The following is a 21,158-nucleotide window of genomic DNA, read 5'->3' on the forward strand; positions in this document are numbered from 1 at the left end:
TTTTTAGAAACAGTGTTTTTCCTCCTTTGTTCTCAAAAAAAAATCCTGTCAACAAAAGCACTGTTTTTAAAAAAATCTCCATCTAGACAAAAAGCCCAAAACACCCACACACACACCAGCGACGTCTTGTATTGGATAAGTAGCAGTGACCACCGTAGCGCATTTTGACACCTCTGTTCCTCAATATAGTGGAAGAGTAAACTGTTCGTTTAAGTGTAGACATGTGAAAAGTCCTGTTAGCAGGTTATTTGGCCATGTCCGCCCTTCATGGATGTATTTATGCCACCGTTGCACAACATGTCGCTTCATTAGTGACGCCTCACAGAGGAGATAACGTCGCACACTCTGACATTACAAGCCCAAAAGCTCTGTTTTGCCCGTCTACACGTCAACACTGAAAACAGAGTTTCTGAAAATCTTCACCCTGGCCGGAGTTTTACAAAAGCTCCATTTTCAGTATATTTTGAAATTCTCTGCCCTCCTGGGTCACATATGTGTTCCTCCTCCCCCCCCCACCCTCTAATCAGAGCCAAACTCCTGGAGAGCGAAGCTGTGAACGAGACTCTGAGGAAGAATCTGTCTCGTGCCTCCAATCGTCAGTCGCTGTACGGAGGGCCCTCGCTGCTGGCGCCCGAGAAGGAGACCTCTGACATCATCGAACTCGCCAAGAAAGACCTGGAGAAACTGAAGAAGCGAGAGAAAAAGAAAAAGAAAAGGTAATAAGACCGCTGTAGACCAAAGAAATTGATCTAGGATCGTCTGTTTTTGATGGAAAAAGATTCAAACTGGAATGGTACTTATTTTGTGAGATCAGTTGGACTCATATATTTTAATAAGAAATATGGTTAACATTTTGTACATGTTCATGCTTAAAGACCCCCAGTCATGGTTTGTAAACTGAGACACCACACAGCTAATAGAAGCTTAAATAATTAATGTGCTTTATTTATAGACATGAAACAATTAATAACATCAATATGTTTATAATGTAGATTAATGTTGCGACAGTATTCTAGTGCTGATAAACATAAGAAATTCACTGGATGGAGTAATTCCTGATGAGAAATCTACAACAGCATAAAGAGACTGATGAGCGGCTCCAGGTTGGAAATGATCAGAGATTTGTGCTGTGGGGCACTTTAACGGGGATAAAAAGGTGGTGTTTTCAGTGCAGAGCTTCCTCTGATCATTCTTCCCTCCATTCTTTCTTCCTTCCTTCCTTCGTTCATCTCTTGCTTCCTTCTCTGGTTTGACCCTTCACCCCTCCCTGAAGACTCCAGCTACTGTTGGAGGAGAGAGAGAGGGAGGAAAGGGAGGAGGTGGTGGAAGAGGTTGATGACGCCAGGTTTGTCAGAGCTTCCACCCTCCTGTTACCATTCCCATCCTCTGCTTCCCCCTAATTCAGCATTATATTTTACTTTTTTATTTATTTTGCGCAGGTATTTACCCCCCTGGAGCGAGACTCGCCACCATCGAAGCACTTCCCTTCCATAAAACACATTTATTTTCTAATATGATAAGCCTTTATATGTCTTTAGATCTAATGTGTGAACCGCTCAGCTCATTCTTTGACCCCTCACGCTACATCCCTGCTTTGTTTTTCATCTTTTTTATGTTTTTACTGACTTTGTAATTGGTTTTAAAGACAACCTGGAACTAGGAAGTGTCTGTTTTCAAGATTTTGTTTTTATTATTATTTCATTTAATTTTTATTTACTACAGATGGATACCAGAAGTATTGACAAAACAAAAGTATTTACAGCAAACAGCAGAAGTACAAAAACAAATGAAAAAAGAGGAGGAGGATGAAGAGAGAGAGAGAGATAGAGAGAGAGAGAGAGAGAGAGAGAGGCTCGGGGAATCAGATTTTCCTTTAGGATGGATGTGAACTTTTCTGGATTTGTGTGGTCTGTACTGATAATTTTGTTCCGTCTTTCCAGTTGAGTAAAATGGTTTTCTTGGCCACAGTTAGTGCTATCAGGATGAAAGTTTAGAGATGTTGTGGGATTGTGGGTGAGGAGAGAATAAAAAAAATAAAGATTAATACAGGAAAGCAATTCCTGTATTAATCTTTATTTTTTTAAATTTTGGTCAGCTTATCCAGATGTTTTTGTGCGTAACACCACCTAAACATTGCTAACCCTCTGTGTTTGGATAAAATATTTATCCAACAGATCTGCTTCATGGACTTGATTCAGTTTTTTTTTCTTTTATTCCTTTCATGCTTTTTTTGCTTTTGCTGGTTTTGTTCAAACTCTGATGAGACGCCTCCCTCCTTTTGTTAAAAAAAAAATAATACGCTGTCTTTTCCACAAACAAGCTAATAAAAACGGAGCAGTATCATAAGTGTCGGATATATCACAGGAAATCCTAAAGTCCTGAACAGTTACCAGCTTTATTGCTACACAGTGGTGAAGTCCATAAAAAAGTTTGTTTGCTAAAAAGACAGTGTTGCTCTGCATTTTTAAGCAATTTACAAAACTTACGCAACTAAAGAAAATGAAACAATGTCTTTATTACCTGCAGATGTTTTGTTAAAAATATACTTCTTGTTTACATTTATGTTGCAGTAGCTGTGCACCATATGCACCATGTGTTCTGCTCAGTCACAGAAGTTAAATGATGTCTCTCTGAAATGTCTTTCAGTGCCAGCAAGGAGGAAGTTCCTGACAACGAGCAAGAGAAGGGCACAGAGAAGGAAATGACGGAGCGGGTCCACGAGGAAGCAGAAATTGTACGACTGACTGCCTCTTGTTTCATCTTTACACTGAATCTGTATTGAAGGGTGCCGTCAGATATTATAATTTTAGTGTGTCATCTTGTAGGAGGTCCAGGAGGGCAGCGACCACGAGGAAGGAGAGGAGGAAGAGGAGGAGGAGGACGAAGAGGAGATGGATGTGGAGGAGAGCTCAGACGATTCTGACTCAGAGTCAGATGAAAAAGGTACGAGGGGAGGACAGTTTCTCTGTTTCTCCACAAGGGGGAGCTGTTTAATCATTGACAGACCAACCAGCACCACATACTGTACAACTGTGGCTGCGTTCCAAATCGCATACTTTTTATTTTTACTGTCAGTACGTACTGCAACTTTTGTCATAACATTGCGCCTTAAACTTTGACCCTCTTGCTCATACTGTATATCTCCTGCACAGAGGATTGTGGGTCAGAATAGCCAGAAAAGCATGCTGGCTTGCATTCTGCAAAATATGACCAAATGTAATAGGACATTCTGCTATATTTGGCATACTGCATGTGACATACAGTACTATCTATTGGGACATACTAAATCTTTTTCCGGCATAGTAAATAGTATGGTAATTGGAATGCACCGTCTGTTTTTGAGACATTCACGCTTGCGTTTAGAGCTGACCACTTGTGATAATTTCTCCGAAGATGCAAAAATATTATCATTATTTTGTATTTATTATGCATCACTATTAGTATTATCTATTTTTTAGTTTTTCCTTATTATTATTATTTATTTATTATTATTATTTTTATGTATTTAGTTATTGAACTTACTTGTCAACATTATTATTATAACCATTTATTTAAATATTTATTTATTTATATATTTATTACTCCTCCTTGGACATACCTGCACATTTCTCTGGTCACAGTTATTCATAGATGAATATATTACACACTCGCAATACTCCCACTATTTAAAGACAACTACAAATCTGTACCATATTCAAATCATATTATCTGTTTCATACGTCTTGTGTTAAATGTCTGTATATTTCGTTACACCTTTGTTTGTCTTATTTGCCACATGTTTGTACTACTATACGTCACACTGACATAAGAAATTAAGTGCCAGATAAGGAGCAATAACTATGACTGATGCTTTTACTCACAGTTTTAGGACACAGTCTGTCTTCTTTTTGTAACATTTATACTATAAAATATTCTATAAAAGGACATGCTATATGATACAGATGTATTGTCCTTCAAGTGCAACCATAGTCCTCTTCTTGCTACCATGCAACTCTACTAGTGTATATAAGGTGTCAGGGCACCAGCACACTGACACCTTATACGTCAGGCAAGGAAAACAACATAATGTCGACGTAAAAGAAAAGCAGTTCATTTTTTATGTGATAAGATGTTTACAAACTTGATGAATGAAATTGTTCCGTACTCAAGTACTGAGGCGAGCAACAAAGGGAGAAAAGGCCTGCGCTAAAGTCAATAATCAATAATAAATAAAAGGTTCTTTTAAGTATAATAAATGATTTGTAATATAAAAGAATCTTTTAACGCCAAACACAAAATAAATACTGTTGATTCGTGACATCACTGTGGATGTGAATACGTAATCTTACCGTGTGTGTCCAACAGAGAACTTCCAGGCCGATCTGGCCAACATCACCTGCGAGATCGCCATCAAGCAGAAGCTGATCGACGAGCTGGAGAACAGCCAGCGGCGTCTGCACACGCTCAAACAGCAGTACGAGCAGAAGCTGATGATGCTGCAGTGCAAGATCAGGGACACCCAGCTGGAGAGGGACCGTGTCCTCCTAAACATGAGTAAGACGCCAGAAGGGGGAGTCATGTATCGCTCAGTAAATCGTACTAACACACTGTACATCATTTATCCACCAAACAACCACCAAAATGTGGGTTTAGCTTCTAATGTCGGTTTTGATGAGTTTATTTCCGTCTTAAAGCAGAATTTATTTAAGTTCTTGCTTGTCCTACTTCCATTCTGAAGAATTTATATCTTACCCTTATGTTTGATTTCACTTTTTGTTCTTTAGTAATGAAAAAACACTGCAGAATGCTGTTGTACTTCAGAGAGTCCTTTTAAAGTGAAAGCTCTCCGCCAGCAGCCAGACGATGACAGTTACATTTATATTTATCAGCACTAATGGATCAAAGCATTGTCTCATGCAGCTTTTAAAAGCACGGAGGAGTTTTCAGCTTGTCTAATAAAAAAAGAAAAGCACACAAAAGAGACTTTTTGACAACTGAAGATCAAGGTTTCTGACTGTTTAAACCACTACGGAAAATATGTTTGTCTATCTGCAACGTTATGTGGGCGCTACATTAGAAACTTTTCCACATAAAAGTGATTGCATTTTGTCTTTTTATGGACGGTTTTCCATGTGTGTTGCACGCTTTCAGATACAGTGGAGACCGGCTCAGACGACAAGTCTCGCAAGATCAAGGCTGAATATGAGAAGAAGCTGAGCGTCATGAACAAGGAGCTTCAGAAGCTCCAGTCGGCTCAGAAGGAGCACGCCCGCCTGCTGAAGAACCAGTCGCAGTACGAGAAACAGCTCAAGAAGCTTCAGATGGACGTGGCGGAGATGAAGAAGACGAAGGTGCGATTGGCTACGGTTGTTGTTTACTTTAAGGGGGATTGTGATAACACTCTGAACCAGTTCCAGTGTCACAGAATTGAGTAAAAGCAATTGGTACATACTGAATTTTGATGATTATAAAAACCTTTTACATCATTTAAAACATTATTGATCATCATCTAACCATAACCCTAAAGCGACCAGCAAGCAGGTGGATTTTTAGGGGTTAAGGGGCGAAAAAAAAGTAAGGAGGGAGGATTCAAAAATGCTCCATAAATCAAAAAGATGTCACACATCTTGAGAACTTTCACATCCAAATATTGACTTACTTTCACTATATTTGTGTATATGATGTGAATATTTTTTATTTGATTGTTTCAGGTCCGCCTCATGAAGCAGATGAAGGATCAGCAGGAGAAGAACAGGATGAACGAGTCTCGCAGAAACCGAGAAATCGCTTCGTTAAAGAAAGACCAGCGCAAGCAAGAGGTTAGCGTAAAGGATGTTCAGTTGGCTGTAATTATATCTTAATCAATCTGAGCCCCAAGAGTTTCAGTATCATCATTTAACTGTTGTTGGTACTGTGATTGTGTTGCAGCACCAACTGAAGTTACTGGAGGCTCAGAAAAGGCAGCAGGAGCTCATTCTGAGGAGAAAGACTGAGGAGGTGAGCAGCATCAGAACTGGATTGTACCTTTTTACATAATGTATGTGGAAATACTTGGTGATACATTATGGATGCCGAAATACATGCTTTTAGTGTTCAGTCACGTTTCTGTTTGCCATGTTGTGTCAGGTGACGGCTCTGAGGAGGCAGGCCAGGCCCACCTCAGGTAAGGTCATCAGGAAAGAACCGATGCAGGACTCCACCCACAGACCTCCATCTGGACGCTTGTACTCCTCCGGCAACGTTGCTCCCAACGGCACTCGGTGAGTCTGTGTGTGCACGAGAGGCAAGGAAGGAAAGCTACTAAATATAAATGCTTTTTTTTTTTTTTTTACCAAAATATTTGGTGCACCCTGGTAGGAAAAATCCTCTAAAATGTAACACAAATCTCTCTTTGCACATGGATGTTTTGTCAATATTATGTTGGATTTTAATACATAAATCTGCATCTGGAACATTTTTATGAGCTTATTTACATCATCAATGTGCTTGTGTTGGTGTTAAATCCATTACTGATTGATGTTGTGTATGTGTGCAGGTATTCCTACAGGCGAACTGTAGGTATTTACTCCACCAGAATCGCTCGCAATAAATGGCAGTCTCTGGAGCGCCGAATCACTGACGTCATCATGCAGAGGATGACCATCTCCAACATGGAGGCCGACATGAACCGCCTCCTCAAGGTAAAGCTACGGCAGTACGTCGTTACACTGTAAGATGTCTCGATCTATCAATTACAGAACTAAAGACGGATAATGACCAGCTTGACCAGCAGGAAGTATATCCATGAAGGCAGGTAAAGGAAAAGAGTTATAACCGTGCCATCGATACTGCCAAGCGTCCTCAAGCAAGGCAATTAATTATCAACCTGCTCTGCTGCAGCTTCTCATCGGTGGAAAGAGTTGAAAACAGTTGTACTTGGCCATAGTGTTCAAAAATGTTCTACTAAATTCTCCACTGAATCAAAATGATCTGGCATTAGAGAGAGACTTGAGAGGTGTCTGGCAATGAGAGGGCTGTTGACATGTCTTCGTCTCCTATTTTATGCTGTTTCACCAGTGAGAGCTGAGGGGTTTGTTTTAAGGTTTGTTTTGGTCAAATAATGTCAAATCCTGACATCAGAGGGGGCTTTAACTCCTGCTACATCCTCCTGACAACGAAAATAAAACCTGGCCTAAAATCCTTTTTTAAATATACTAGATACTTCTGCAACATTTACCATGTACACATACAACAGAAATGACTGTTTAAAATTCAGTGTGTTTTTGTGTTGACAGCAACGAGAGGAGCTGACCAAGCGTAAAGAGAAGGTCATTCGGAAGAGGGAACGGCTGGTCAGGGAGGGACCAGAGGCAGAGAAGGCGGTGCCTCCCCTTAACGAGGAAGTGGACGCGTTGACGGCCAACATTGACTACATCAACGACAGCATCGCAGACTGTCAGGCCAACATCATGCAGATGGAGGAAACCAAGGTGAGAGAGGCTGCTGTACTGGCTGGCACAAATAGATGGAGAATCAGCTTTATCTCATTACCTACTTAGGACTTTTGAGCTCTGAACAGTTCAAGGGGAGTTTCTAATGGGTCAAACTTTTATGTGAAGTGTTCTTACAGTCTTAGAGAGTTGAAGTTGTATGAATTCACGCTTTGTTTTTTTACAGGAGGAAGGCGACACAGTGGACATCTCTGCTGTGATTGGTTCCTGTACCCTGACGGAAGCTCGTTTTCTGTTGGATCACTTCATGTCAATGGCTATCAACAAGGTACCAGTCCTAATAATAACACCATTTTTGACAGCAGGAACTTCCAATAGAACTAGGAAACTTTTGGGGACATTTTACCCCCCCAAAAAGCATCATCAGTAAACACTATGCACTAAATTTAGTCTCTGTAAGAGAACACCTACGGTTTTGTTTTTTTTCAACTTGTTTTTTTTGGTTACAACGAGCAGGCACACTGACCTGCAGGCTGCAGAGTGTGTTTACAGCTGCAACCACCAGCATCCCTCATCACGTCTAGTCTGTTACACATGCAGTTATTTCACTGTATCACAGAGATGGTGTGAATTTTATATATACAAAACACATAATAATAAAGTCTGTTGTCTGACCTCCTCAGGGTCTCCAGGTGGCCCAGAGGGAGTCTCAGGTGAAGGTGATGGAGGGCCGGCTGAAGCAGACGGAGATCACCAGCGCCACTCAGAACCAGCTGCTCTTTCACATGCTGAAGGAGAAGGCCGAGTTCAACCCGGAGCTGGACGCGCTGCTGGGGAACGCGCTGCAAGGTGACAACACCGTTTGTTTGGGTTGAGATTGAAGTGAAGACGTGGAGGACCCAAAACACAGACCAGAACCCTGGTTTAACCCGGCCCACCTCCTGGAAGTGTCCTTAATATCATGTCAAAGGAAAACTGGGATTCAGATTTTTATTCTGGAGAGATGATGTTGTTTCTCATCTATGAGTCAATTCTGTTAAGAAATGATAATTTGCCACTAAACATATCAAAGCATTTGGCCTTTCAGGAAGTGGACTGGGTTACTGGTCAGTTGCATGATTGGGCCTATTGACATGCTCTTGCCTGTTGCCTTCTGCTGAATAGAAGCTGGTCTAATTATTATACTCATAATTACACTGGTAAAAAGATCATATTGCGACCATACAAATTCCTAAAAAAGATTAAGTTTTATAGGTTATAGAGTTGATTTACAAAATTTCTTCAACTTTTTGTGTTGTAAATGTCAAAGTATTTCTGCCAGCCTCTGTTCAGTAGGATGCTCTGTTTACAGTAGCTGCACTTTATTTTCTTTTGTTTGTTTTTCTAGAATTTCGGGGGACAGTGTTTTTGATTTGTGCATTGCCTTTTTTCTGTTCCCCCACGTTTTCCTTTTTTTTTGTTTTCTTATGTTTTTACAGAGCTAGGTAACATCCCGGCTGGTAAGTGGAAAAACCATATTAGACTCTTATCTGTGTTATGAATGCATGGTTCCTTCCCTTTGCACTCTGAAAACTAACTAAACATAACATGGAACAGGTGCATGAGGTGCAATGCAACCAAGGCTTCCCCCCATCTGTCTGCTGACCTCTTCCCTTCCCTTCCCTTCCCTTCATCTGGATACACTCTACCTCCTCTTAGCTCACCATGTGCTACAGCCTCCATGCTTTAGCACCCTGCTAACTCAAGACCCTTCCACAGGAACCATACAACATGGATGTTTTAGCTCTGTCGGACCCTGTAGGTCAGCTGACCCCATCGGGAGCAACGGACTAATGATTCCTCTCACCTTGTTTACCTTTGCCCCCACACACACATCTCTCTTTATAACCCTCCCCACCTGCTCTCACTCTTTTCCATCCATCTGACCCCATTGAGCTCAGTGAGGACCACGTTTCTGTTTGTCGATAAAACAGCATGGTGCCGCGCTGACATCGCCCTCATCTGCTTCCCCTGTTCATCTTTTCTACATCCATTTTGAGCAGCCTTATTTTTTTTTTTTTTTGAAGTCAAGAAAATTGCTTCACCCTTTAGTGAAAGTGAGCAAAACAATGAATTATTTAGTCTTGAGCAAAGTGTACTAGATAAGAACCATTTTAGAAAGTCCTAAGCGGTCATCTCAGTCTCATCGGCCAAGAGCGTTTTCTCTAAACTCAAATATTATTCATTGATCTCATTTGACAGAAAATGGGGATGATAGCAGCAGTGATGAGTCTGCCCAGAGCCCTTCTGCAGAGGGAGGGTAAGTTTATATTTATGTATCTTATGACATATTTACATTACGTTATATTATTTTATGTTTATGGTATATCTTTGTCTTTCTTGTGTTTAACCTGTATGTTAATGATATTTATGTTTCACGGTATGCTACGTTATTTGAGACTAGATAGCTTTTATTTCAAACATGAAACTCATAATAAGAAAAGAAAACAAGAATAATCAATAAAATTAATAGTAATTATATACAGCAAATTCTCAATAAACTAAATGAATATAATATATTATGTTTGAAAAGGAGTAGGATGATGTATATACTTATATGGATCTACTTCTTTCTATAACTTAAATAATCACCTTTATGTTTATATTAAGTATTTACCGTAGTGTTGATCACATATAACTTAAATTACAGGTGGGCATCGTACAGGTGCCCATCCTGCAGTCCCAACACTCACAGAGAGAAAAAAAAAATGTTATGTATGTATTTGTATGTGGCATTTCTATGTGTTCATGTTGTTTTATTTTGTGTTGTGTTCAATCAATCAAACTTTATTTATATTACACAAGTCATACATCAAATGCAACTCCAAGTGCTGAACATAAAGAGTTAAAAAGAACACAAGTTTAATAAATAAATAAAGACATTTAAATGAGCAAAAGTATAGCATAATCAACCTGAACACTTTTATGTTATATGATGTGTTTTATGTTATATGTTTATATTATAAATTTATATTTGATGTTACATTGTTTTATTGACATATATAAAACTTCTGTATTCCCTTCAGCACCTTGTCATCAGATCTCATGAAACTCTGTGGAGAGACCAAAACAAGAAATAAGGTAATATAATAACAATAACAATAACAACGTGTTCATGCCTCGTTCTCTGCCTGTATTTTCCCCAATTACTTCCTGTTTTAATTTTCTCTCATCTGTGCTCTACAGGCTCGTAGGAGGACCACCACTCAGATGGAGTTGCTGTATGCAAACAGTGACTCCGCCCCCGACGCGGCCACCGCAGACTTCTCCAGTCCGATGCTGCCGTTAGCTGAAACACCAGAGGGGGGAGGAGACGTGGAGTCGTCAGGCTCATCAGTCAGGGACTACACAGCTCTCTCCCCCGGCTTTTCCTCTAAAATGGGCAGCATGTAAGTCCAGGCCCGGCACTCTGTTGCTAACACAATAATTACTACTTCCTTCCTTCCCTCCTGCATGTTTGATGTTGCTGCTACTTCCTCTGCTTCAGTTCATTTTGTTTCACATTATTCATGAGCATCCTTACATCAAATGGCCATACCTTCCTTTGAGGTATAAGCATGTAGAGAGGAGCCAGTATTAACATTTGTTACTGTCCTCCTGCAAAAAACTGCCTTCTAATTCCTTATTACAGCTCAGTAACACACACAGATAGCAAAAATACTAACCAGAACGCTTTAACTGGCTTGTGAAAGGCCATGCTTCAAACCTAAGTGCACTTGTATGTAAAAAGAAAGAGCCTTGGCTGACAGTGATCCAACAGCAAACAAAGTAATAGAAATATATTAGTGTAGGCACAGTGTCCTCAGTAGTTAAACATGAGCTTGGCGAAGACCCACCTCTGTTTTGGGACTTTAAATATCAGGTAACATGTGTTTCTGTGTGTACTGCATGCTCATCTCATCATTGATGCCATTATTTGATGTTGTTTTCACATCCCTTATCATTATTTTTGTATACTGTCTTTGTGTTTGTCTGTGGATAACTTTTACGAAACTGAAACGATCAGTTCTGGCTCCAGAGCTTCGTCAGGGGTGGAAAAGCGAGCACCGGAGCCCTCCCCGCTCTCTCGCAGGAAGACCTATGACAAGGCAGCGGCCGACAGGGCAAAGGCCAAGGAGATTAAACAGTAAGAGCTTGTTGCTGACGTTGTGGCTGCAAAGCCGGGAAAAAGGCAAAAATAACTTTACTTCAACTCTACTAATACTCCTTCTCTCGGTTTCCTGCTTTGAAGAAGCATGTGGTCTAAATCAAAGATGCTCTGCGCCTGGTGTGATGACCTTTGACCTGCCAAGTTCTATGCTGAATTTAAACTTGGATTTCTCTTTTTTGAGTAGTTTTGACTCAAATTCAGTGTTCAACTTGCTAATCAACCCCTCTGCTGCTGATCTACTTATGATACACATCTTTATTCATTGAGGAAATCACTGTCCTTTCCCTTTCTTTGTACGATCAGTTGATTATTGTGAGTGAGACTGAAATGGAGGAATGTGCCTAGTGAACTCGTAAAATTGGCTGAAAAATAGTAATGTGATGATGACTTGTATTTATATGTTAAAACAATCCTGTTTCAAAATATATAACACTGGAAGACAGTAGATTATTTTATAAATTGATAACTGGATCTTATATTAGTGTTGATGATACTATTGAGAATAGTTACTTAGATAAGCTTTTGTTGGCGTGTGCACACGTTTACCTCTGTGCTTTCCGACACGCATGGTCAGTGTGTGAGTGCATTGGGGTCGATGCACGAGGATTGAGTATTGCTGCGTTCACGTCATATGGAAGAGAAAAGCTAATCTCAGATCCCCAGTGGTTAAACACTACTAACAATGTCTGACTTCATGCATTAAGAGGTCTCCACCAATCTCACTCCTCATGCCTAAACCTAACCAATCCAACCAACAGAGGCCACGAGCACAAGTCAATCAGAGGCAGAGATTATGCATGACTGATATTAAATTAAAGGTTCTCTATACAGAATTCAGAGCATTTCTATTGCCTCCCCACGGCTCTCAACATGGCGACTGCTGAGCCGGTGGCTCGCAGCTAATAGTGCTAACAGCGCTAACAGTATAAACAACGGAAACAGTGCTGACAGAGATAACAGTGTTAACCTGGGTGGGAAACGGAAGGTGGGCGCTACGCTTCTGCGACATCGCTGTCGGTCTGGACGTCGTCATCAGCTGTAAATGCTGTATGAGCGCCATATGAGCGCAGTACAGCGCAGAGGTTGGCCGATTATTCGGCGCCGATAGGACGTTTCACAAACTATCGTTATCGGCTCTGATAGCGGCCCATCACTGCACAGCCTCCTACAGTCACGCGGGGTCGTACATCACAGTTTTACTTTGAGGCTCCATACACAAAGTCAAGGTAGAGGGGGAGAAAAAAAAGTTATCTCTCGAATATATAACGCAACACCATCAGCTCTTTGTCCACGATACGAGACAGGGAGGAAAAGAAACCATGCACTGTTACTTTAACTTACTTACTGTACCAATTTGGCGTTCTCGCTTCCAAATAATCCAGCCACGTAACCATCCATTCATGACATGAAATCACACACGTTTGGATCCTCCATACCGCGGGAATATGCACGAACATTAATGGTTCGCAAGAGGTGGCATTGAACAATGTACGAGACGCGCAACAGAAGTATTCCTGGCCACTCATACTGTAAACCACAGAACAACGCATCGGCCATTGCAACATTTTTCAATGATGTAATCCAAAATCACACTTATATTATATATTCTCTTACTAATGATTTATTTAAAACGGCGTATGCAAAAGTAGCCGACTAGGCTGCTGCAGAAGTAGAGAAGATAGTGGTTAGTTAATCGGCCATCAGCTTCTTCCTTCTCCAAATTATCGTTATTATATCGACCTTTAAAAAAACACTATCGGTCGACCTCTAGTACAGAGCGGGGGCCATGAACTAGCCAGTTATGCACGCTCACATGCACTAATTACATGAACTAAAAGGCACGAGCAGCCAGCCCGGCTATGTCAACAAAGCACAGTGAAGCTTGGAATTTGCTTATCACTGAAACCAGGCTACTAAATATCTGTGATATGTTAGGCTTATAAATAAACTACTGTGAAGACATCTTTTTGTGTAGCTCTGGTGAGGCAGGAACTTTCACAACTAGACAATGTCTTGACAGAAAGATACTGGCCTGAAATAATGAACCTAGTAAACCACATTGAACAGGAAACCTGAGTACTGCATGTGTTCTTCAGATGAATCTGAACACATTAACTCTTTCCTGTCAAGCTGTCCCGACAGTTGCTCCCATATGACGTGAAAGCAGCATATGCGTCTCCCTTCTGTCTCCATGCAGTCCTCCCACGCTCCTGCCAGTAGTGTGTAAACAGCTTAGCGCACACTTTAATTATGCCGCAGCTTAATTGGCAGCCCTACTGTCTTCCTCCACAGCCCAGTCATCAGGAACCTGAAGAGCAGCCCACCACTTCCTCTCTCCCCTGCCGCTCATCCCAGTAACCACGTCGCCGCGTTTAGCCGTATGACAGGGTATCTGGGGCGTGCTACAAACGTCCTGCAGGATAAGTAAGAACCAGAGATAAGTAATATTGACACGAGCCTGCCAGAGAGTCAGATTAGAGTCGGAGAAAGATGCTGAGGATGAGCGGGAGCATCCAGAATCTGTCAGTTTGTCAAATTGATGCCTTATTTCCCAAATTACTGTAGATATCTCCTGATAATGTAGACGTGAGGCACATATTTAGATTTGGGAGTGTAATGATGCAGTGTTATAATAAAATAACTAGAGTTAACTAAAGTTACATTATTATTGTGTTTTTAAAATACTTTACAGTATGTAGGCTCACTCTAGAATAGCTCTTCTTGAAGTTAAAGGCACAATTAGTTTGATTTTCCTAAAAAAGAAATGTATAGACTCATACAAAAACATGTGTGGCGTTGTCTGTATCTGCAGAGAGCCTGCCGCTCTCTAAGTGTATTTTCTTATGTTGCTGTGTTTGGAATGTTTCTGGGCATCAACCTCTTTAAAAACATAGCGACCAGATGCCAGATCGTAAGCACACATCCAAGAGGAAGCTACGAAAATGCCGGACACAGCATGGAAAATCAATAATGAAAATAATCATTAGTTGCAGCCCTAGAGGGGCTAACTTTGAATGTTGTGTTTTACAAACCGCAACTGACAAATCCTACTCATTGTGCCTTTAAGCTGAACCCAATACATAACGATTAAGAGAAATTAAGAACAGGATAAGAACAGGATGTAATTAGTGATTAATTCGGTAGCTAATCAGGTCTCAGGAATATCAGATACTCTTCTCCCCTCCAGGACGAACGGATGCCTCCACCTGTCCTCCAATCACATCCTGCGTTCTGGTTCCCCTCCTCTCTCCGATCTACCCAAGTACAACGTTTTGTCTTTTTTTTTTAATTTGCCACACGGTTCACTAAAATGTCACTTTTCGGTGCACAGGGCAAAGGTGAATCTGAAACACAGTGGATTTCACCTTTTTCTTCTCATGGGAGCATTTCATCAGACCGCCTTTTAACCGAAGCCTCTCATAATGAATCAATAGATAATTAAAATAAACCGAAACAGTGTCATCTTGTTAAGCTTGTTACTGCTATTGAGCCTGAACCCTCAATGATCTCTTTTAATTAGCCTTTTTATTCATTTATTATAGCCTTTTATTTGGCACACAACAGGCCTTTCAAAGCTCATTCATTCAAAACTCCTGAATATCGACGTGTGGATTTGTGGTCCACCACCAGCTCATCCTGCTGCTCCACTGATGCCGATAGCTACAACTGTTAGTGATTGTACAATTACACCATCAGATGTCAATTTGTCAACACGACCTGCCAATTAGTGATTGATCTGGGTTTCTGTGACGCTATTGAACTTGCGGCCCCTGATGATCCGACACCGCTGGTTTCCAATGCTCATCTGTCTTTGTCTCTTTGGGTGTTTTTAATCTATTATGGGCTGGAAAAGAGAAGCTCCTGATGGTGCAGCAGGGGTATTTATGGACTTTTTCCCCCTTTCTTCAGCACAGTAAAGGTGACTCTGTTCTCAGCTGCCTCCTCATTTTTCCTTGTCATCTCTTTCTATTTTTGATTTGCAGCATCAGCCACGAGAGCTGCATGCTGAGCATGACTCTGGTTGTGTGGGTGTGATTTATAATATGTGCTGCACACGGATTATTACACCGTTTTATGTCCAGGCTGCACCTATTGATAGTGATATGTGTGTGTTTTCCAGGGGCATCATTAACCCGGTGCCACCCACTAAAAGCAGTCGGTCAGCGACGCTGCAGTGCGTCCACGTGGCGGAGGGACACGGTAAAGCTGTTCTCTGTGTCGACTGCACAGATGACCTTCTCTTCACCGGATCCAAAGGTTAATACCGACAATCCTCCATCGTCCCTTCACCTCTTCACTCTCTGTCTCATCAGTATTCCTCACATGTCTGCTATACAACGCTGCTAATTTATTACCCTTTTGACATGCTGCTATGCTTCTATATAACAGCAAATAAAACCTGACAGGGATTAATTAAGATTGTCATATGCACAGTGTGTGGATAAATGAGGTGATGGAATTAAGTGACATTGTACATACAGTGAACCTCTGGTGAAGGAGCTTTTTATGATGATAAATGGAGGTGAATATAGTGGCAATCAACTAGATTGAAGTTACCCATAGAGCTTCTTATTTTTTACCAGATAACTCCTATTTTGTTTTGTTAAATCTCAGTATTTCCGAGATTAAAGTCATACATTTATGAGAAAAAAACTCAGATATTCTCTGAGATTAATGTGGCAAATTTTGGAGAAAAAATTCATACATTTGCGAGGTTATAAAGTCGTAAAATTTACGAGAAAAAAAATGAGCAAGGCGAAGGTCCTGAAAGATGCATAGATACATTTTCTTTCTTGTTCTTAATGTATTCTTTTATGAACGTAAGTACTAATATTATAAAAGTTACAGGAAAGTAGAGACGAACAATTACATAAAGGCGTGTGTCTTTCATTTCAGCACGGCTAACACTAAAAAACAACCGTTGAGAAGACTCAGAACACACTGCGTTACCATAGTTACACACTGACGCTTTTTACTGTCACTGTGGCAGTGTGAAGGGAAAACAGCACAGAAAAGACACATAACAGAACTGCTTGTGTTGAACTATAGATTATGGTGAATTATGTCCTTAGAGTTTGCTGGGGAGAGAGACCTCTGCTTAGCCTGCTGCCTCCGCAACTCTGCCCCACATAAGCAGATGAAAATGGATGGATGGATGGACAGTCCGCTGCAATATATAGATATTTTGCACTCAGCGGTTCACGTTACCGCAGTTTTTAACGGTGGCGTCTGTGGTGTGATTAGGTTGATCCAACCTTGCAAAGTGAGGCGATGTGGTTCCTAAACAAAAATAACCCACTATTTTCCATTGCCACTGTATTGTACTCCACTATCTTCAGAGTTATTTTCTCACAAATCTATGACTTCATAATCTCGGAGAACATATCCGAGTTTTTTTTCTTGGAAATTTATGATTCAATCTTGGAAATTCTAAGTTTTTCTTGAAATATTACCCCCCTCCCTCGGCTCTGTACATTTTTTTTTTTTTAACCTATAATGGCCCTAATACTCCGTTGTAGTTTTATGCCTTGCTGTAAGATATATTTCCTGTCGGTGTTGATCCTGAGCTACACTCCTCTTTCCTCTTAGCATGCTCCCTGCATTCCTAAATATGTGTATAAATGGAGATGATAGACTGTGTGTCTTCTTGCAGACCGGACCTGTAAGGTGTGGAATCTGGTGACGGGTCAGGAGATAATGTCCCTGGCAGGTCATCCCAACAACGTGGTGTCGGTCCGCTACAGCTCCAGTTTGGTCTTCACCGTTTCCACCTGCTACATCAAGGTCTGGGACATCCGGGACTCGGCCAAGTGCATCCGAATACTAACGTAAGTGTGGCGCTCTGAAATGCCTTTTTCCTCTTTTGTACAGCAGAACTTTAGTTTGGCTTTTGGATGAATTTTTTACAAAAAGTCTTTCCTACATACATACAGTAATGTCAGGGTGAGTGTGGGAACTCTTCTGTAGATTCATACATGTGCCGTCCTCCATGTGTCTCCAGGTCCTCTGGGCAGGTAAATACTGGGGACGCCACTTCGTCTAACACCAGCCGGACGGTCACCATCCCGGCAGGAGAGAACCAGATCAACCAGATCTCTCTAAACCCCAACGGGACGGTTCTGTACGCCGCCGCCGGAAACTCAGTCAGAGTCTGGGATCTGAGGAGGTAAGCAGAGGGGCTGAATTTAAATACCTAGTCAGACAGTGATACTGCAAATTGATCATTTGGGCTTTTAACAGCTGAATGTGTGTTTATAGTAATGTGGCTTTAGGAAAGGCAGTCTGGTGTAACACTGATCTATTAGGGGTGTGAATCTCTCTGTATCTCACGATTCGATTCAAAATCGATTCCCGATTTAAAAACGATTCTGGATTTGGTACATAGGGATGCTAATTTCAGGATCTACTCCAGTCCGTTGTGTGCTAATAAAGGCGATCTGGCAAATTATGGCATGAAAGCAGAGTAAAGTGTGTATAAGATTATGGATTTTTTATATTTGAAAAAGTTATATCAACTGATTGCAATAATGTAAACACACAAAGGCAAAAGGTATCATTTATTCATGCTGCCTGTTACATAAATAGAATTGGTTGCTGGTTTTTCATTTCTGAGAAACTTGCTAATTTCAAAAATATATTGTAGACAAAATAACACTGTAAAACTGGTATTTTGTGTGTTTTTTATCACACGCGTTATGTCCATGACACCGTGTCCTAACTGGCCGGGAGTGACGCAGTAAATTTTCGCCACCAAAATCTAATAGATTGTTCACTCCCCACCCCTACGAAAAAATTTATTTAAATCCATCGTGAACTTTTGGAGTAATCCTGCTAACAGACAGACGGACAGACAAACAAACAAACAAACCAACGGCGGTGAGAACACAACCTCCTTCAAGGCCCTTGGCGGAGGTAATAAGCACTAGAATAGAAGCAATAAAAGCATTCACAATAATAAAAAAACGTCTTCTTATAATAAACATAATAAGACGGGCAGGACCTGTCTGTCATACTTTGATTGGTCAACTTACCCCAGAGGTGACTGCCTGATGTTTAATGGAAGGTTATTCCATAGTGTGGTCCCTAATATTAAAAAAAACGAGCTCCGGGCCATGCTTTTTTTACTCGCTGCACCATGCATGAGTGCACACTAGCCCTGATGTTGTGACCATGCCGCGTATGTACCATGGCTATATGATGTTATTTGTGAATTACTCTCAGTGTAACATTACAGTCAGCAGTAATTATCAATTTATTATCATTCTTTACTGGAAGAAAATGCCAATTCAAAAATTGTTTCCATATCGGAAGTATTGTGTGTTAAAGTCCAGTCTTATATGAAACAATACCTGCAGTCTGTTCATCATTCTCTGCATCTTTACTTCGGATTCACCATTTTCAGATGCATAACGCAAACCCTGGGTTAATTCTCAGCCCAATTTCTTTTCCGATTCAATGTGAAACCTGACAGGCATCCAATCCAAAGCTGTCATCATTTCCAGCCAGCCAGTATAGGTTTTGATGAATTGTTCCTCTTAGAAAGTAAAAACATTTTATAATCAGCAGTCTGGATGATTGAAATAACTTTAAATCAATACGCACTAAGATTGAACGCTCCGAACTCAATTCACAGACTCTGTTTACCCACATGACACTTTTTAACTTGAGAGAATTATTTATGAAGAAAAACAGTGTTGGCATCATAACCGTTGTGCCATTAAAACTATTTAATTTCATGTAATTTATTTATGACGTGATGTTCCCTTCTTTGTCAGATTCGCATCCACAGGGAAGCTCACCGGTCACCTCGGTCCAGTGATGTGTCTGACTGTGGATCAGTCTGGAAACAACCAAGACCTGGTGATCAGCGGGTCCAAGGACCACTACATCAAGGTGTGTATTCAGTGTTTCCGTCACCTCTTTATGCCTCTGGACAGAAAGGCCAGGGCAACGGCACGGTATACTCCGCAATGGGAAAGGAGTCTGTCGCCTATTTTTAGCGGGTTTTCCTTTGTTTAAAAAACCTGCATATACGTGCTAATTTTGGTGGAAAAAGGGTATTAGAAAGCCAAAGTTTAGACACGTGATTATTACAATATATAAGTTATATAACCTCCATCATGCAAAATTAACCTAGCACCTTGAATATAACAAAATACAGAGCTGCAATACATTTGTATATGTTGGATTTCACAATAAAAGGCACAACAAAGCTCTGTATCTGTAACACTCCCTAAACATGCCGTGTTCTGGCTGTTGCAGCTGTTTGACGTGACTGAAGGCTCTCTGGGAAGCATCGGCCCCACTCACAACTTTGAACCCCCCCATTACGACGGCATCGAGTCGCTGGTGATCCAGGGGAACATTTTGTTCAGTGGCTCTCGAGACAACGGCATCAAGAAATGGGACCTGGACCGCAAAGACCTACTGCAGGTACTGGATAAGTGAGATGGTAGATATATGGATACAGATAGATCGAGGAGACTGATGAGGAGGGATGCAATGAAATATTTGGTTTGGTGTTTGATCAAAACTTTTAAAACCTTCAATCCTTCCGTCCCAACAGCAAGTCCCGAACGCCCACCGTGACTGGGTGTGTGCGCTCGGTGTCGTACCCGGGTCCCCGGCCCTGCTGAGCGGCTGCAGAGGTGGTGTGCTCAAGCTGTGGCACACGGACACACTGGGGACTCTCGGGGAGCTGAGGGGCCACGACAGCCCCATCAACGGCATCGCTACCAACAGCAGCCATCTGTTCACCGCCTCCGAGTGAGTCTCACACCAAACCAAACACACACTTTCTATGGCTTTCACTTAGATTCAGCATACATCTTAAGATTCTTGTACTTTTTTATACATGTCCTGCTTCACGTTCAGATGCAGTGCTTCGAACGGCAACTCAAAACTCCAGTATCAGATGTAACATCACTAGGGTCTTGAAGATTACGTAGCATCAAACCAACTGACTTGCTATCTGTCTGTATCTGGATTATTATTTCTAGTGGTGACCCAGAATAGTCAACTATTTGACGATTCCATCTAAGGAGCCTGATTTGACTGCCAATCTCACAGTCAAATCGTCGCAGTAGCAGAAAAATGTGGTTATGAAACAAAGGATCATTCCATTCTGGGTATATGGGGGTGCTGAATATTTGATTTTACATGGATTTCCTTGGTTTCTTCCTATAAATCATGGTATTTAGCCTATTTTGTTAGAAATATCAGCCTATTAATAATACTAGGGCTGTCCCGAATACCATTTTTTGGGCTATGCAGCTTCAGTGAGAAATATTCGAAGGTATTCGAAGCCATCTCCCCCGTTTCAGTACCCTGGACAGCGTTGCTGCCGCAGTACTGTACACACACCTCTTCACACAACAAACTACCATATCCATCTGACGATAACTATTAATAATTAATGTCGTATATGAATAATGAATATTGTTGTGGTATTATTACTTATTCAATGTGCTATTTTGGGGATTTATACATTTATATTACAAAAAAAAAATGAAGAAATCACCATGTAGACTGAGTTGCTCGATCCAAATTTACGGGACCAT

At 41.1% G+C, this 21,158-nt stretch overlaps 1 protein-coding gene across 7 annotated transcripts in view; it reads left to right on the forward strand.

Annotated features, from left to right (window-relative positions):
* The window catches only part of kif21a (kinesin family member 21A), a 58,831-nt gene that overhangs the window by 34,311 nt on the left and 3,362 nt on the right, over positions 1 to 21,158 (forward strand). Inside the window, exons 11-36 of one of the 7 annotated variants that reach the window (XM_074633720.1) lie at positions 528 to 716; positions 1,274 to 1,345; positions 2,647 to 2,734; positions 2,826 to 2,943; positions 4,345 to 4,533; positions 5,131 to 5,330; positions 5,691 to 5,798; positions 5,908 to 5,976; positions 6,106 to 6,239; positions 6,515 to 6,659; positions 7,254 to 7,448; positions 7,636 to 7,737; positions 8,093 to 8,258; positions 8,888 to 8,908; positions 9,651 to 9,708; positions 10,475 to 10,529; positions 10,635 to 10,837; positions 11,455 to 11,574; positions 13,891 to 14,022; positions 14,786 to 14,860; positions 15,719 to 15,855; positions 17,252 to 17,426; positions 17,600 to 17,764; positions 19,374 to 19,491; positions 19,861 to 20,031; positions 20,165 to 20,364. In XM_074633720.1, coding sequence (XP_074489821.1) covers positions 528 to 716; positions 1,274 to 1,345; positions 2,647 to 2,734; positions 2,826 to 2,943; positions 4,345 to 4,533; positions 5,131 to 5,330; positions 5,691 to 5,798; positions 5,908 to 5,976; positions 6,106 to 6,239; positions 6,515 to 6,659; positions 7,254 to 7,448; positions 7,636 to 7,737; positions 8,093 to 8,258; positions 8,888 to 8,908; positions 9,651 to 9,708; positions 10,475 to 10,529; positions 10,635 to 10,837; positions 11,455 to 11,574; positions 13,891 to 14,022; positions 14,786 to 14,860; positions 15,719 to 15,855; positions 17,252 to 17,426; positions 17,600 to 17,764; positions 19,374 to 19,491; positions 19,861 to 20,031; positions 20,165 to 20,364 — 3,405 coding nt within the window. The remainder of the gene's footprint in view (positions 1 to 527; positions 717 to 1,273; positions 1,346 to 2,646; positions 2,735 to 2,825; positions 2,944 to 4,344; positions 4,534 to 5,130; positions 5,331 to 5,690; positions 5,799 to 5,907; positions 5,977 to 6,105; positions 6,240 to 6,514; positions 6,660 to 7,253; positions 7,449 to 7,635; positions 7,738 to 8,092; positions 8,259 to 8,887; positions 8,909 to 9,650; positions 9,709 to 10,474; positions 10,530 to 10,634; positions 10,838 to 11,454; positions 11,575 to 13,890; positions 14,023 to 14,785; positions 14,861 to 15,718; positions 15,856 to 17,251; positions 17,427 to 17,599; positions 17,765 to 19,373; positions 19,492 to 19,860; positions 20,032 to 20,164; positions 20,365 to 21,158) is intronic. The other 6 variants (XM_074633721.1, XM_074633722.1, XM_074633723.1 and 3 more) reach the window with 6 other exon arrangements.

This window comes from Sebastes fasciatus, chromosome 4 (genome assembly GCF_043250625.1).
Source record: "Sebastes fasciatus isolate fSebFas1 chromosome 4, fSebFas1.pri, whole genome shotgun sequence".
NCBI classification, from domain to species: domain Eukaryota; kingdom Metazoa; phylum Chordata; class Actinopteri; order Perciformes; family Sebastidae; genus Sebastes; species Sebastes fasciatus.